General features: G+C 48.6%; 1 protein-coding gene across 1 annotated transcript in view; it reads right to left on the bottom strand.

Moving 5' to 3' along the window:
- The window catches only part of LOC128727486 (CUGBP Elav-like family member 4), a 301,981-nt gene that overhangs the window by 242,349 nt on the left and 40,968 nt on the right, over positions 1 to 18,664 (bottom strand). The window contains exon 2 of the mRNA XM_053821405.1: positions 14,750 to 14,832. Within this exon, the coding sequence (XP_053677380.1) occupies positions 14,750 to 14,832 (83 nt within the window). The remainder of the gene's footprint in view (positions 1 to 14,749; positions 14,833 to 18,664) is intronic.

The following is an 18,664-nucleotide window of genomic DNA, read 5'->3' as shown; positions in this document are numbered from 1 at the left end:
CAAAGCGACACCCGGTGTTGCGCTGGTTTGGTATGGTTTGAAACCGAACGGCAAACTTTTAAGCTGGTAAATTTGGTCCACTAGTCAGCTGTGGGGTTGAAAAGGTACTCGTCGGCGCTCGCGGAAACTCCTTTTACATCAACTGACGGATCGAATTGGGAAAGAGCCCGCAGTTCCAAGAAAATAGACACATCGCATCGGATCGGATTTTTTTTTTCATTTCAATGAACGTACAAACTATCAAACTAGTGGACGAAAAATATCTATAAATGTAGAAGCTGCTGCCATTGCTGAAATAAACCGCGCGAAATGTAAGCACTCCACCAAACTAGCAACAAAATGCACCACCAATTGAAGCGAGTGTGTTTAATGGAGAGAAAAAAAAGAAGAGAAGACACATAACCACGCCAGCTAAAACGGCCACGAACAGCTCGTGCAGACGAACAAAATCGCAAAACAAAGAGGAAAAACAACGAGAGAGAGACCGTGAACGGCTGACATAAAAATGAAAATAAAAACAAAAGAAAACACACACACACACACACACACGACCGAATGGAAAATAAAGGAAACACCGAAAACACATTTGACGAAAATGACACGAATAACACAAGCCACAAATGACACCACTCATATCAAAAGCTAGTCTCGTCTCTTCCGCTATGCGCATACACACGATCGCGGGCTCGAAGATCGCTGATCGCTGATCGACGTTTGTACACACAATTTGCATCCAACACAGGTACGGAACACGCTCGGAAGCGGAATGATTTAAAAAAAAACACGCACACACACACAGATACATAGATAGAAATGGACAATGAAAAGAATAGAGGTACGTTCGAATCTTGCGAGCAGCAAATACCACACGATCGTGTGCGTGTGTGGCCGTGTAGCTGTGTGGCTGTGTGTATGTGTGCTGCATAGCGTGACTGTACAAGGAGGCCGCCCTGGTGTCCTTAGAGTTGGACTGCGGCGCGAAGAGAAAGTACTAGCTTTTGACAACTCAGTGACGTACCGATTCGTTAGGTCAGAAGAGATGGCGATCTCTTCTGCACGAAGAAATTGGTCGCCATTGTCCTGAAATGGGAAATGTAGAAAAACAAATTTAGTACTCTCTCTCTCTCTCTCTCTCTCTCGCTCGCCACTCGGGCTAGCCTAGGCTCGGTGGTAGTCCTGGAGCGCCTTCTTCCCACGCAAATGTCAACCCCCCCGAGATGGTGTGCTTTTACAATCTACTATTTGTGCCGAGCGGCACCGAAACGAAAAATGAAAGCTCGCCCCCCTGCGAGATCCCGAAACAATGTTGCAGGACGAAACAGCTCGACCGACGCCATCATTAGCATCGGTGCGGAAAAACCAACGCCAATTGTCAATGGAAACCGAGGTTCGCGTCCTGGAGTGATGGCACCACGAACGTCCCGAGGTCCCTTTTGGCCCCTGGTTGAAAAGATTATGGCATTTTCTTGCGTAATTATGCATTCCGGGAGCCGCTTTCACCGGCCGGTGCTTGCTCACGGTCTCATTTTGTGCCATTGTGCACACACAAGGAAAAAAAAGCCGTTCCCGCTTCGTTGGGTGTGATCCTCGATGCACAGGACTCGAGGGCACTTCGGCCGGGAATAAAGGATGGCCTCCAACCACCCACCCACAACGTCGACGGGACAGCTTTGTTGACTGAAATTAAGGCTTTTAAATGATACTTGACGAGCTGCGGTTGACTAGAAATGAAATGCATAAATTACACACCCACACACACGCGCGCACACGCGGACGTTTCTGGTGCACGTCACACAAAAGCAGCACCATGTAACAAGCATGATTATGTTCACCAGTGGGACATTGGGATTTTTTGCTTTCCGTTCTCTCTCTCTCTCTCTCTCTCTCTCTCTCTGTCTCTCTTGACCAAAACCGGAAACCTGCGTCCCCAAGGAGCGTTCCATTCGCCTGGATAAGCTCGCAGTAACGCTGCTCCGAGCGCTGGCTCACCAATACCAAGGCGCATTAGTTTTTGACACTACACTTCAGCTCAGGGTTGTGGGTGGCAGTGATTTGCGCTCGTGCACCCCAGCGTCCCCAGTAGACGCCTTTGGGCGTCTTTTCGCTCACGGAGACCCAAGCGGGTTTTCGGCTTTTCCCAACCCCACGTGCGCGCTGAAAGTTTGATGGCTCGGGAAAGTTGTGGTAATTAAATCAGGCACTTTTGAAATTTCGCACCACGACACACACACAGGGGTTGCGAGGATGTCGCCGTAAGTGTGCTTGAGTGCCACGAGCGTCAGGAAAATATAAAAAAAAATTAAACCACCACAAAATGCCCGGCTAGATGGTAAAAGATTCACAATATCCAATTCCCTTTCGACGAGCCGCTTTCGTGGTGATGTTTTTCGACGAGCCGCTGGCATTTCGCATCAGCCGACGACCAAAAATGAAATAAGAAGAAGAAGAAAAAAATGAAGCGCCCCCTCAAGGAACGCTCGCTCGATGTAGTGATTCGCTTTTGTGCTGCCTACGATTTCCAGGAGGAGGCGTTCTTCAAATGAGGGAGAAAAGAATGGACAGAGCGAAAAACGGTCCAAACGTTGGGTGTGCGGTTTTTTTTTGTGTGTGTGTTGCTTTTTGCCTCTCTACTTTGCAACCCCCACTTCCTTTGCGCACTGGTGCTGAACGAGAAAGAGGGTGGCAAATTGCTGTCGAGTGATTAATGTTCCCGTTCCCTTCACCGCAGGCGCATGACGCCCAGCTTCCGGCAGTGTGTGTGTGTGTGTGTGTTTTTCTTGTTGTTGGGCTATCTTCGCTCCATCCTACCAATTCGAGTCATCAGTCCCTTTTTGCCATCCGATAACCTATCATGGAAATAACCTCCTCCTGGAAACGCTTTTAAAACTTCGTTTAGGGTCGACCGAGGCGAGACAAAACACCACACGGTGCAGTGCATGCAAGGAGCAAGGCCACCCACACCCACACACAGAAACGCAGCTTCTTCCGTTCCGGGCCGGAAATGCAAGGCGCAGCCGGCGTGAGAATGCAAGGAAAGCAGCCAGCAACATCATCGCAATAAAGGGGAGAAAAAAAAAGGAAAAAAAAGAGAGAGAGAGAAGCATAAATCGTTCGTTCGTTTTGTGGGGGTGGGAAACCGAATTCGGTGGTGTGGGTGGCAAACGATAAAGAGCAATTCCACAGCGACGATTCCACACCGATCGCTTCCCGCCCTATCAGGGCGGATGGGAACATGAATAATCATTTATGTGGCGGTGGCTCGCTGAAGCTGGGCCGCGTGCACGAGAACGATGGCTATGGATGTCCGGTCGCATCTCGCATGTACAATTTAGATGAGGTGCAAGTGGAGGTTTTTTTTGTGTGTGGAATTGATTCCGGGCGGCGAAAATCTTCTTCAAGAAACTGCCACGCGACAATTCGGTGGCGAATTTGTTTCACCGCTTGTGGTACTCAATAAATGATCTGGTGCAGATGCATTCGTTCGTACGAGGCATTAAGCGGCTCGATAAATACCGACCACGGTGGTCGCGGATTCGCAGATAAAATAATCATCAGCACTAGCTAATCGGACTAGAGGTTCTTCAAATCGTACGCTGGAAAAGTTCAAGAATTGTTCGATACGTGTCTCGAGGAAAAAAAATGAAATCTTTTCCTACCCACAAAACGATGTTACAAACATTTCAAAATGGCCCCACGATAGCGATTCGTTTGACTCCTCGCTTACCGAGTAAAGATCAAACGATTCGCCCTAAGCAGACGCACCACTCACGCCCGTCAATCATAAAAAGGTAATTCGATTCCGTCGCTCTTTTTTTTGTGGCCCCCTTTTTTAATGCATTCATTGATTTTTTATCGACACACGATCCATCCTTCCATCATCAGCGAACCTTGTGGTCCTTCAAATCGCTTGTCTTAGTGTGATCCTCCACACACACACACACGACGTTTATCGTCCGTTTGTCGAGTACTCGAGAGAGAGAGAGAGAAAAAGTACAAAAAGTCCAAACGGAGCGTTCTCGGTCGCTAATCCCGTCGATGGCGGCCGATTCGTTCGAGTTCGAGAAATGTCTTCCCCCTTGGAGTCGAGTCGAGTCGAGTGAGTGATAACACACGGATAGTGTCCCGGCCGCTGGCCAGCTCAAAAGGAAAGCATGCCGTCTGAAAATGTCATTGATTATGTACAGCGCAAACATGATGCTTTTGACCGAGTGCAATGCCACGTCGCCTTCGCACAAACCCCGTCGACCGATTCTCGGAAAGATAGATCTCGCCACTATCTTTCCGCCCTGATGCGCTATCCGATGCCATCTATCGCATCGCTTTGGAATTGGCCCCCGACGTTTACCGGCGCCGTTGCTGAACCAGCTGGCTGGTCAGAAAGAACGGTCGTTAACCGCACAGTGGCTGCCACGACATTTGCTAATAGCGTGTGGCAGAATCCCTCGCTGGCCATTTACTCGAGGGTTTTTTTTGTTGCTGCTATTTCACGCTCCTGTCGACACACTCGAAATAAAAAAAAGTCTCGAAGATTAAAGGCCCATTTTCGCTCATTCAACTCACCATCGTTAGACCCCTGCACGGTGGGTTTTCTCACGCGCGTCACTGTGAGCGTCACGTGACGCATACGGTTCCATTCGGAGTAGACTCATTTTCCCGAGCCGTAGCATGAGGACGAGCGAGGTAATGGACAACCTATCGCATCGGCCTGTAGCTGAATCAGCGAAAATCGAGCAATCATCGAGTATCGCACACGACTCACTCCCACACACCGTCGGCAGGGGACCTGCGGGATGAATCCTTCGGACCACGGGACAGCGCACAAAGCGGAGGAACAAACACATGTGGCGCACATACCGATAATTCTATACAATCAATTTGAAATCGTTTTATGTGCACATATTATCAATGAGTTGTACGACGAGATCCGGCCGACGTCAAGGACGCAAGGACGCAAGGATGTGCCCGGCGGTTTTGAATCGCTGACTTCGAGAGACCCAAACCGAACGGCTGCTAAAGTGGTTTGTGTGATGAATTTCAACGAAAACCTCGGCTCCATCTCGCACCCCTGAACTTAGTCAGCAAGGCAGTGTCCAAGTGTCATCGCCTCGGGTCGATCTCGGAAACTCACCCGCCCGACGGAAGGGTTTTCCACAACCACTGAGACGGCCTCGTCGACCTCGGAGGTTCGATTGGTCGCGTGCGTTTTTTTTTCCCCGCTAAAGAGGAAGTGGGCACTTGTGGTTGAACTTTTTCGTGTATGTGTGGCCTTCGTTGTGCCCTTCACGTATCAAGCTGATTGGGTGGCCACTCTGAAGGGAGACACACGAGTGGCGCTGACAGACTCATCGAGCCGGCCCCAGAGTCCTGGGAGTCGACGTCGACGAGAACCTCGAAGGGTCATTAACTATGATAAACTTATCACGATGTCAAAGGAGAAGCATTAGTGGTATTAAAAATTTACTATCAAAAAGTGTTCGCCCACCGTGGCCGTGGTCGGTCAGGAGTTTCCTCTCCCATATGTAAGCCTCTCCCATATGTCACTGGCGAACCTGGGCTGGCTGGGGACGTGCAATCTGACCGTCGGGACGCTAGAACATGCCCCCTTCACGTGGCTTATGGTGGGCGAGTTGGATGAACTTTTTCGGTGACGCTCACGGGCGAAAAGGAGTGGCTTTTCCGAAGAAGTACTTTCGCACATTGGACCAGGTCGGGTACATGCAAGAGGCCAAAAACTATGACCGTCCTGAAGGCATTCAAGCATTCAAGTCGAACGAGTCGTTTATGTTTGATCAAATTCTGCTAAGCCTTTTCAGATTACTTCCCCCAAACCGACCGAACGCCGGATGTCTCGCTCTTTCGGAGGGGACGAAGCGATATTTATCCGAACCCATCATATGCCTCGAACCATTAAGAAGATTTATCCCAGCCGGTGTGGTAACACCGTTGCGCGGATGCAAAAGGTGCCATTGGGACGCCAGTGCCGGCCAGGAAAGTCACCCCTTTTGGCCACCTTTTACGTCGAGTCTCGCCCAGGCTAGTTGTCTTCATGTTGTGTCGCTTGCCGGGCGGGCTACGAAAAGCCATGGTACGAAAGTTTCCTTCACACAAACTGGCCCCCAAACGAGCGGGAATGCTTGCGCGAATTGAATTTTGCAACAGCTATTAAGAAAAAGGACACCTGAGACTCATTGTGCAATATTTTTCGACCATTCGCAACATTGTTTGCACTTGTTTGCATCACCGGAGTGAAGGGACAAGAAAACAACAGCAAAAAAAACACCAGGAGCCCGGAAAAGTAACGGCAACATGTAATGGATGTCGTAAACGTCCACCCGGTTTGGGTGGGTTTGGGTGGCGAATGAAAATGAAAATAAGAGAGCAGAAGAAGACGGAAAAAGTGTACCGAAGCACAAAAGCTACAAACGGCCAGACATACGCGGACGCAGAGTGCCCACTTTAGACCGAAAGGGGGGAAAAATCCTGTCGGCGCGAGCGAACTTGGACGGAATTTAAAGCTTCCGTTTTATGTTTTCCACGGGCTGGTTGCTTTGCTATTGTTTCTTCTTCTCATGCTTAAATTTTACACCACCGGCTGGAAGGAAGAGATTCGACACGGTAAAATGTTTCTGCTTAAATGAAACGTTTTTTTTGTGCTACCAAGCGCGAATTGACTCAAACGGAAGGGATTGTTGGGCTGGAAAGCGTGGCTGTAATTTCTCAATTTAAAGACGACGGGAGTAATTGTTTAGATAAATATGCCCTAAATTTGATAGCAAATATGAAAAGGTACCCTCCCTTGGTGACGAAGAGGTCTTGATTCACGCGTTTCCAGTAAATATATACGAACGTTCCCGAATCTTATCACAATCACGTGAGCTGTGATGTTGTGCGGGGAAAAACCAACCTAACGCCACAACCATCCATTACCCGGAACTGACCGCAAACAGGCAACACTCACGCCCAAACCCCAACCTGGAGCTGGCTGGTTGGTTGGAAAACTCGCGCAACAAATCACAATCATAATTAGCGAAACAGCCACTTCGCGCGGGCCCGATTATGTCGCCTCAACAAGTTGCGAGTTCAGACCTGCTCTGGTCGGGGAGAGCCCCAACGAATCGTATTTTTTAAACTTTATAACTCTCAAATTTGTAAGAGATGGCTTTCGGAAGGGAACCCGCACGCGTCGCGCTTGCTGCATAATAAACAAAAACCTTCCGGAGGCCGCGTGAAGTTCGGTCGAGCGATTATTTAAGCATGTTTCAAATTAAAAGTTATAACTCCCGCTACACACATTCGCCTCGGACGTGGTAGGATTTTCCCTGCACCACCGCTCAAAGTTAACCTTCGGCCTTCGTCGTTCCTTCCTGGTGCCGTGTCGGTCGTCGTCGTCGTCCCTTTTGAACCACAGCCACAGGCCACCCGTGCCGTGGTTGGAAGGAAAAATACATCCATATCAAAATCGAAAGGTCTCGCCCGTGCCGCCTCAACACCCAAAACACAGCACGCGATTCGAGCGGCCGTGGGTGGAGAAAATGGATCGCTCCGCCAAAACCCGCACGTGGGCACGAAGAAAAAGGATTACCGTTTTGGGAAGGCGTTGGAAAAGCGAAGAGTAAAGCAAAAAAAAAAAAGGAAGTCAGCCGACGGCTTAGCGTGTGTGGTGGAGACGCGATGTGTGAAGCAACTTACATAATAAATGAACAAGTTGCGTGCTATTTTATTTTACGGAAAGTTTATTAAAACCTCATGAAAACGCGCGGCTCGGTTGGGGTGAAGCCACTTCAATGATCACACCATAAAGCGGGTTGCGGGACGTTCGCAACAGTTTGTGTGAGGCAGACCCCGGTCGATGCATTCCCGATGAGGGTGCCTTTTTCCGACGAGAAGCTTCTGGTTCTTGTGCGAGGAGTTGTGTGGAAGTAAGACGCGAGCGTGTGCAAAAATCCCGCATGGTGCGGTTTTAGGTTGGACCGTAATCTCATCATCCCGGCCGGATGGCGTACAAGATGCTTGGCGGCAGTTTGGTGGTGCCTCATGAATCTGAAACGCGGAAGCAAACGTTGCGCTGGAGGCACATGTTTTCCTGCTTATGTGTGCCATCACACGGGGGGAAAATGGGCGTGTTTTGTGTGTGCGCTAGTTTGAGCCGTTCCAGTCGTGAGGTTACTTGCAATGTGTTTATCTTGCAAGATGCCAAGAAAGATCAAAGAATTTCAAGTGGTAAAAGTGAAGCGTTAGTATGCGATTTTGTTGCAACGTGTGCTGCAGCTGTTTGGATGTTATTTTGGCACATTTATATGCATTGTGTAATTTTTAAGAATGTGCTGAAAGAAACAGCTTTTAAACAAATTATTCAATCACATGGTAGTTGTTGAAGAACTCGCTTAACTGCATTTGATAATATGCATTTAATAATAAAAAATACAGTCAATCCGAATATCCGGAAACACTCTACGGTCGCTATAAACGTTGATTTATGTCGACATATGTCGACTTTTGTAGAAAGTAGAAAAGAGGATAAGAAGGAGAATTTATAGAGAATGTCTCTAGATTCATGTTTCTAGTAGTTTTAAAAAGACCATCTGAAAGGCCTCTGAAAGGCAAAAGTGTAGATATCCTTAAAAAGACAAAATGTGTTGATTTTCTACATCGACTATAATATTGCTAAGATCAATGGTATCATATACAGTATTTTTTTACACAGTTTAGCTCGCAAACAATCCTCCATGAAGCAGATATTTACTTCGACTTAAGTAAGTTGAAAAACAAGCAATTATATCGAGAGCATTAACCCTACACATGACTCCAAATATTCTTACCCCAATTGAGCCAATCTTACCCATCAATCAATAAGGCACATTCACATTGTTTAAAGGATTTTTTGTTCACCTCTTATCGCCGGGGAGTTACACCGGGCGTATAAATTCGATTGGAAATATTGCACATCCCCCTGCACCCCGCCATTACATCCCATCCCACCTCCCCCCACCGAAAGGGCAACACCTGAAAATGCTTTTACATACACTCTCTCTCTCTCTCTCACACCACTCACACTCGAGAAAAAGCAGGGGCGTTGTTCTTTCGGTCGGATTTCCACTCCTGCTACCGAGCCGGGAAGCGATGAACATTTCCATTGATTTTTTAATGAAATTAATTTCCACCATCAACATAACGACGCCGCGCGTCAGCTCCGATCCTTTCCCGGCTTCTCTTCACCCATTGCCCGAAGTCAAACGATCGATCCATGCCAATCACAGACCAACAACGTGAGTAAACACATCCCCGTGTATGTAGCGGCTCCTTGTTGGTCTGCCCTTTCCTCTGTATGTCCTCTCAAACCGGCATGAAAAACGGGTCCGGAAACTGGCACACTACCACCAAAACACGCCCACCATGAAAAAGGCCACGTATGCACACACACGCGCGCACATGCACAGGGAGCGCTTAAAGGGCGAGTGATAAATCGTTCCCATCCCGGGCTTCAAACGTTCATTCAACGCTCTCCCCCCGGGGATTTTCATTTTACCACTCTCGCCCAAACAACTCGCCTTTAACGGAGGGCTAAGGTGTGCTGCTGCGTTAAGATTTTCTTCGTTTTTTTTTTTGGAACCAGAGCCAAACTCCCGGACCTTCGGACTCAATAACTCAATCGCATTCGCGTTTGCTCGGTTCGGTGGTGAAAATGTGTTGAAATTAGCTGCACCGGTGGGATGAGCAATTTTGCATTCTGTTGAAGCGCGGTTCGATCCGATTGCAATCAATCTCCTGCCGCGGTAATCCTGCGAGGATCTGCTTGAAGGTTTTCCCCCACACACCACACGTTTTTCCGGACATCTTTCCCCGGCTCGATGTGTGCTGCTCATTACAGCAATGGCCGCGGCAATGGTAGTGAAGCAAGCGTGACTCATTATTTGTACAAAACGGGACACAAATCGGACACCCTCGACCCAAAAACCAAACCCATCCCCAAACTGCGAAATGGACGAATGACGGCATCGGTCGCCTTTTGTCGCCGCGTGGGAGAAGCGATCTTGGGAATGGGAATGGAAGCGAAATGATAGAACGGCAAAACAGACAAACAAAAAAAAAACGCGGCTTTACCCATAACGGATCATAATACCAAATGCTAGCATTATCCATCATCGTAATCCGTCGCCCTGGCGCTTCTGGGATGCGATGCGGAAAGGACTTTCGAGTGGACTCGTACGCGCGCCGGAAAAGCTTTTCCTGTTTTTTTTTTTCCCGCACACACTGGTCAACGTGTCACACGTACCTTTGGACAAGCAACACACACACACACGCGCGCGCCCGTGGGTTTACCAAATCACTCGATTTTTCTCCCTTTCTCTTTCTCGCACACATATACACACGCACACACACACGCATACACACCACACTAGACGTTCATCTCCGTGTGGGCACTTAGCAGGCCGTTTCTTTAGCTCGCCCCAAAGCGCAGTAGGCGAAACTTTGTAATTCGATATGACAATCGGGAGAGCTTGTGAGGTTTTTCTCACATCATCTCGTCGTGATGGGCAAAAAAGTTTCCAACCAAAACAGTTCACCAACACACGTGCACACGCCGCGAGGATCTTCTTTCGAAAGGTGCAAATTAAATCACTCCTGGCACGATGCCTTCACGTCACTTGCCAAATGACCAAAGAAAAAAACCAGGGCTGTTGCTGCAAACCAACAAAAAAAAGGCGCTCTAACTTATTCTTGTTGGACAATCACCTTTGGTTGGAGCACTCGACTTCGACGAACCGCGACCCGCGACGATGAGACTTTCGCAACGAACTGCACCAACGGATGCGCGTGGCCAAATTCCGCAAAACGGTCGAACGTATCGGCCGTGGGGGCCGGGGCCTGGACCGAATCGATCGCTGGCGCGGGTTACGTTTACGTCGATTCCCGGCGATTCCACGACGTTAAAATAAACACGCCAAAACCGTGCGCCAAATGGGCGAAGGCGAAGAAAATGCGCCTCACTTAGTGCGAAGGCGCGCGTTCCGAAACTCCGACGATTCAAACCTCGTTGCGATGAGCAAAGCGCTTGCTCTCGAGTGCGCGCGCAAGATCGACTGGCTGGGTGCTGTGGAAAATGTGGCAGGCGTTTTTTTTTTTTCGGGAGGTGGAGGTGGCCATAAGGGTGGTGGAAATGTAAAAGAAAACATCATCGAATCGAATCGCCGCTCGGTGCACGATCTTTACCCGGGAGCTGGGCGTTTTCTTCGTACAGTGCCAGAGCGTGTGTTCTGGCCAAGACGCAGGCCGCCATTCCTTGGCCACGTGTGTGCGTGTGTTTGTGGTTTGGGTTTTAGACAGGGCTGGGGGGGGGTGAACTTTTCCTTCGAAACCAACCGCCAGACTTCGCTTGTTTAAAATATCAGCCAGTTTTCGTGGTAAGCGCAGCCGTTTTAAAACCGTTTGCCCCATTTGAAAAGGCGTGTGTCTGGGGAGCACCCTTTGGGAAAAACTAACCCCCCCCCTCTCTTTTCTACCTCACCGGGGGAAAAACCACCCCCCCAAACTTCCTTGGGTGGGGTCGATTGTTTTCGCATCCACCACCCGAATGCCTTCGTGCCCTCGTGTGGACGAGTAAACATTTTACGGAAGCAGCACAACCTCGAGCTGCGTAAGAGAGAAAGAGAGAGAGTGAATGTGCGCGGGTGTTTAGACAGCAGATGTAAATGTACCGTCCCGTTGACGGCAAAACACGCGTCGAGTCGATGTGGGGGCACGGGTACCTACAGACGCGGAAAACCGCCACGTAGCCTGATCGATACTGATAATTGGAACGCAGATAATGCACCGGGCGGTGTTTGGTGTTTCAGAGGGCAAATCGCCATTTTGCCGTGCCGATACCGTTCCAATTGGGCTCCTTAATGAAAGGGGGTGGAAGTTTACTTCGGGCTGAGAATGGGCGCATTTTGCTGGTGTAGGAATACCTTGGTGCGTGTTCTTAGCCCGAACGACAGCACGTCGAACCTTGAGAATCGAACGTTCTCCAAGCTTGTAATGTGCATCGAAACTCTTCCGAATGGCTAAATGTGAACGTACCATACATTCGGTTGCGAGGTGAGTAAGGCTCATGTAACGGAGAATAATGGGAGTGTAATTATTGCCTTTCAAAAAGAGTGTTGGGAAGGTAAAAGAGAAAGGCACTTCATGAAGTTGTGTAATTATTCGTTTCCCAAGATTATGGTTTCGTTTAGTTTCATTAAACATCGAAGTAACAGACCAATTAAATCAATCGATAAGATGATTTTGCAAAAATGTACTCTCTGGACATATCCAGTATTCAATGGCTTCCAAAAATGTAAAAACACTAGCGTTACTTAGGTTTAATCGGAGGGATAACCTCTCTATTTTCGATTTCTTAAAAAATTGGACAACTTCTCACAATCAGACCGATAAACGATTCGAAACCCGATTGTTACACCGACATGGTTTTATCGACAATAATGAGCAAAGGTGAGAATTTTACCATCACAATTTTTCGACTAGTGTTTATTAAAACGAGAAAGAAGTCATAATTATTTTACACAAAAGCCGTCTACATTACATTAAAATTTTTTTCACAATATTTTAATTGCCTTCCTTTTGTGTTTGAAAATACACATAAATACATAAAGCACTACTAAACAACGTGTTATTTCTGTTCAACTCGGCGAAGGTGTAAGATTTCGTAAGGGTTTTCAACCCTCCGCTGTTGCTAACCAAACCCGTAATCGATAAATGCATCCGTGAACAGCACGAACTCGCTGCCTCGATTGGCCGGCTCTTTGCTGTCATCGATACGCCGGGAGGAAATCGAACGGCGCGTTCTTCCTCCTCAGCCTCCAAGTAACACGCATTTTCCAACCCTCGCTTTGCGTTGCGTGGTGGAAATATTAACAACCCCACGCTACACACACACACGCCACTAAACACGCACATGTTTACGTGTACGAACACGCGCGCGTCCACGCCCGAATGCACGCTTCGCTCCGTCTTCGATCGAATCATATTCCCATAATCTTTCCAGTCAAGTGGAGCATAAACAAAACCCAGAAGCGCACGGTGCTCATAAACGCAAGCCAACTCGACGCGCGGCCGCTAAAAATAGGCCGGAGAAAATTCCCCAACCAACAAAGCATTTTACCCGTTGCTTTATTGACCTGATCGGAGAGTTTCATTACATGCTGGTGGTGGTGTGTGTTTTTTTTTTCTTTCTCTTCCTACCATATGTAGCAGGCCATGGACTTGTGTGCGCTCGTTTGCGTATGAACACGCTGCGTAGCGGACCGACTGCTGGGTTCGACCGCGCGAAACATCCGCCAACAACGCCGAATGGTTTGCTGGAGCACGGTTCAAAGGGTGGCCTTTTAAAAACAAAACAAAAAAAAAATACGCCCATAAAACCCGGCAGAAATGGATGCACTTGTAAACATCGCCGTGCTGCATCAGGTCGGCAGGGAAAATCGACAGAAGCGTCGGTGTTTGGCGGGTTTGGAGAGCCACTTCCTGCATCTATTTTCCACCAACCGGAACCGGTTAACCGGGGCGGTTTGTTTCGTGCGTTAGCGTGCGTTTTCCGGCCGTTTGTGCCGCTTGGCGTTCCCGGGGACGAAAGGGAAAACATCTAAATCATTTGCGAGCCGATTTCCCGGCCAATTTCCACCGTGGATGGGGTGAGGTTTTAAGGAGCGCTCTATTATGCAACGGGTTTCGTTGGGGCACCATGCTGCAAAAATGAACGCCCCATCGGAAGGTGGTTTCGTTGAATGCCCGGTGGTCGGTAGTGCGTTTGCTCGAGAACGAGAAAAAGGCTGAAATTTAACCTACCTTCGATGCGTGGTTTGCTACAAATCCTTGAGAAATGATTACCCAACTAACAGAACCAGCGATCGATGCTGCTATGGCTAGCCTTCAACCCTTTCAACGGCCCCCAATCAACGGGGTGGAACTGGATATTTCATCCCCACCCGTCCCCATCGCAAACGGAACCAATCGCTAATTCTGGTGTCAATTACGCCCCCGGGAACGAGCAATTGCCAAGCGTGCCAGCGGCAAATTAAGCCCTCAAAAGCCCAATCCAATTGCCTGCCTCAATCCTGCGTGCGGTTCACATCCGTGCCAAGCCAACGAAGGACGAGAAGGATAATTTGTTGAATTCCGACGGGGGCCACGAGCCACCACGAAAAGACGCCGGGGTTTTGGATTGGAGCCACCAGCCCGCAGCCTTTATTATTTACTTTTACGCACACCGAGTCCAACCGGCTCAAGACGGGCCGTTTTCGTGCGTTTCACTGCTCGAGCACGCAGTAAAACTCACCCCCTTGGCCGAAAGGCAGCCAACCCGGTTAAGCCGTTGTTTTATTTTATTCATTCATTCGTCCATAAAAGCGAGCCCTTCGCGACGAGCGGATTGTGCGTGGCGCAGTGACATGTATTGCAATCGATCGAACGAGCGAACGTTCCATCGTTCGCTCGCTTTCGACAGTAAAATCAATCCTTCAAAGCCACTCGGTCGCCGGACAAATCCTTTCCTCAGAGTAACCAGCCTTGCTACCATAAACTTAACCATCTTCCAGCGCACTGGAGCTTCGTGGCGGGGCTAGAGAGCATGTGACCATCGCTTGTCTAGCTGGTCGTAAAGTCTGGCCCCCATTCTCGCGAAGGTGTTGCTTCGCAGGACACGACGTGGCTAAAATTTATTCGCAAACCATCGCAAATGCGGGGTCGGTGAAATAAAAGAAAAACTCACCCCAGGTAGTGTCTGCTTTTCATGTAACGCGCCTTGAGCGTTAACGGCGCTTTCCGGACTGAAGTACGTCAAAAACGCGCAGCCTGTGGAGAAAGAAAAGGGAATTTAAGCAAATATCGTTCAACAGGGGGTTCAGCGTGAAAAGGGGGGTTTATATTGGCAGGCGACGAAACCGACCACGGCTACAGGTGACTGGGTAATTAAACAGGTGGAAAACTTCACGCTCGCTGATGTTTTTTTTTTGCAACGATTTGCACGCGTTTTCGGGGTAGATAATAGCGATCGTTCGCTTAAAGCCCGGCTGATGAAAGAGCTTTAAATTGGTTTCATAACACCAGCACCAGCAGGAAATAAAGGGGGGCTAGAAAGCGCTGAATAAATATTAATGGTGTCCCGAGGCGCCGTAAAACCCACCATCAGGCCACTTGGCCACGCCAAGGAATGCTCGTAAAGCATTGTTCGGGAGCCGCTTTTTGGGGTGGCCAAAAATCCAGCAACCCGATATATCAAGCGGCAGCTCGTTTTATCAGCCCACCCACCCACAAAGCCCGAGGCTGAGAGAGAGAGAGAGAGAGAGAGAGAGAGAGAAAAAACGCATTAGGCGCACAATCCTTTCCGCCCATCGCGCGCGAGACGCGTGGCCATCATCAAAAAAAAAGAAGGAAGCCCGTTTTGCGAATGCTTTCACTCAGTCAACACTCGGTGGCGAGTTTTGAAAGACGTGATGCCTGTGTTCCCGCTCGTTGGGTCGCCCTTCCGTTTGCTGACCGATCGGAAGGGAGCCTTCCTTTAGACAGCATCATTTTGGTGGCTTTCAAAAATGGAAAGCATAAAACACAGCAATTAGAGCAAAAAGAAGGGGCATAAATTCGGGCGGAATAATAAATTCAAGCTCACTCCACTTCGCTGCCCGGTTCGTTCGTTCGTTCGTTTCGGGTGAGACTCACAATCGTCGCCGCCGGCCCCCGCCGCGTTAAGAAAATAGCGCTTTTCCGCGCTAATACTCGGGGTGAAAGTGAAAAATCACCTCCCGGGGCGCTGTCAGCGAAACATCACCCTAATGGCATAATTCTCGGGGCACATTTTAACGGGCAGTTGTTCGGCCTCCCTCGGGGGGGACCGCGCAAGGGTTGCCAGTTAGGGAAAAAGGATAACAAAAAAAAAAGGGACTCGCCGATATAAAACTTATCTAACTGTGGGTGGATTTGAGTGATGAAAAAGGGAAAGTTTGCGACACCCCGCACCGGTGAACAGCCGGAGTTTGGTGGAGGGTTTTTACTTTTATATCTCTCCCCCCCGAGTTTGGAGGCAACAGCTGATACGCACCGGCATTGCAAGGGTTCAATTGGTGCTGGATTAAGCAAACAAAACTTTTCCCTTCTAATTAGACGCCAAATTAGCACGCCGTCAGATCATGGCGGCTCGTGGTAGAACCTACCAGCGCTAGAGCAGTTAAAGCGGGGTCTGAAATTGAATTTTATGCGAACGGGACGAACTGCTTGTTTTATTTGCATGGACATGAATTTTTGGGTGAATAAAAAAGAAACAGCCTTCCCTGGAGGCTTCCTGGAAGTGCGATAAGGGTGCTGTACATCCAGCTCGAGCCCAATCCCTGGCCCCGTGGTGTGTAATCTGAGAACGCAAATTGAACACAAACACACTCACACACTCGGCTACCTGCAAGGCTTATCAAATGCGGGAAAATCTGTCCCAAGCAAGTGCAGCAATCTCTTCGCCGAGCCCCGCTCTAATCTAATGACACATTTTCAACGGCGTTCCAAACGTTGAAGGCTCCTTTGAGTTTCCGTCATCGTGTGTATTTGCTGCCTCCCGGGGCCAAAAAAAAAAAAGAAAAAACGTCCCGAACTAAAAAGGGATTGCTCCCACCTCCGTGTCCACCTCTTATAAATTACCCTTTTTTGATAAATTATGACCAGATCCACGGCAGGCAGCGGCTCTTCCGAAGCGACCGTGATATATCTCCACCGGCATTGTTGCACAGCGCGTCCTGGTGTGCGAAGGAAGCCTCAGCGCTTAAGGGTGGAAAGGAAAGCGTCACGTCGACGGCATACTCACAAAAAAGAAAGAAAACGAACCAGCGATAACTTTGGCCCCAAAAAATGAAACATTGTGTGGGTCGGAGGAAAAGAAAAAAAGACACACGCTCAAAAGGAGCTGGCAAACGGGAATGACATGAAGCATAATTTAAAAATAGACCTAGCTTTTCGTTTCAACTTTCCTCAAAGCCAGCCACCGAGACACGGTCGGCCGGCAGCGGCCACCAGGATTAAAGTCCCATAATTATACAATCCATCCGCCTGGATGGACGGCCGGGGCCCGGGATTCATTTCCTGCCGGACAATGTGGATGAAAAGGTCCCAGGGGCTGTTTGGTTCGCTTCTCTTCGCTGCTGTCAGTTGGTGTGTTGCGGAATTTCTTTTTTTTTTTGTGTTAGCTTTGCTCTCTCAGTTTTGTTTTCCATCCATTTTGCTGTAGTTGTTGTTGCTGTTGCTGTTGATGCCATTCCATTCTTACAACCAATCCGTCCGTTTAGACCAATCCGCCTGGGCCGAGATCTTCCGCCCACACCGGCCTATTGCTTTGCTGTAGCGAAACGGCAAAAGACGACATCCAACCATTGGCTTTGCTGTAGTTTTATCAACCATTAAGCCGTTGGTGTGGGTGTGTGGACCTGGGAAAACCCAGAGCTCCCTCTGTTGCTCCCTCAGTGACGGAAACGACGTACCACCGCCGTACGTTCTGCAGCTGCCCTTGGTTTCGAAAATGATATTCTCTTTTGCGCAAAACAAAAAAAAAAGATGCCATGATGGACTGAAGCAATCGGGGCAAAACGGGGGCACCAACGATGACATATACGTATGACGGGCTGCTGCGAGTCCCGGTGAATGGTGCCGGGAAAATCGAGACAACGAGACCGAGGAGACTCACGCCTCGCCAACGCCAAATGACAAGAGCACGGCTAGCTTTTGCGAGGACGAGTGGCAATCAGCAGCGATTACCTGTGCTAAAACGTCCCATTCCGAGGGTTGACGATTAACGTTCTTTTGTTTGCTGCACATGCTACACAGGAAGCAAGCTGCCAATTTGCCCATTGAATGCAAACCAAGGCCAGGAAAGGGCGTGCATTCAGCGAATTTGCTCTCTTTTGCTGCTGCTTCAAAGCAAAAAAAACGAAAAAAAAACACGAACTCACAAGACATCCTGCCATCCAGAAAGCACTAGCTATTAACTAGATCCATTTTTCCGGTGAATGTCATATCAGTTTTATAACAATGGATCCAATGAGCGTGGTGGGGGGCGGGAAATGTTTGCAAAAACGGCCCGCTAGCTGCCTTTCCAAATATCATCAACCATCGGAGGGGATTTTTGGCATACAACAAACACACCCATACATAATTTGAACCGCGAGTAAAATACCAGTGCTGTGTTGTGTAGTACGAACGGTTAGCTCATTCACGTTAGCATAGCAGCAACCCGCATTCATAAAAGTCAATTTTCCTTTCTCCCACCGGCTCGGGAGTGCACAAATCAACCATGGCCGTATTCTGCGTCTACTGCTTTCAGGACAATGCTTTCAGTACAATACCATACGTGAGGATCAGTTCACCACAACGCAACACAAAATTCATTTACCAACTTCGCAGCCTGCTAGATTGAATTTAGCGTATGTATGAAAGGCATGTTGTGTTATCTAGCCTCAACAAATGCAAGAATGGGACAAAATACAAAGGACAAGTATGTTAATAGATAATGAATAAATGCCATTCCGGTTTTGCAAAATTGGAATACTACTAGTCTAAAATATTCCACAACAAGCCTATGTGAAATTTAATGCCACCTATTTCGTGATCATCTTTTATATCCTTTTTGGATGCAAGAAAGTACGCCACCATT

This window comes from Anopheles nili, chromosome 3 (assembly GCF_943737925.1).
Source record: "Anopheles nili chromosome 3, idAnoNiliSN_F5_01, whole genome shotgun sequence".
Lineage (NCBI taxonomy): Eukaryota > Metazoa > Arthropoda > Insecta > Diptera > Culicidae > Anopheles > Anopheles nili.
The sequence above is the reverse complement of the archived record's forward strand: the minus strand, read 5'-3'. Positions and strand labels throughout refer to the sequence as shown.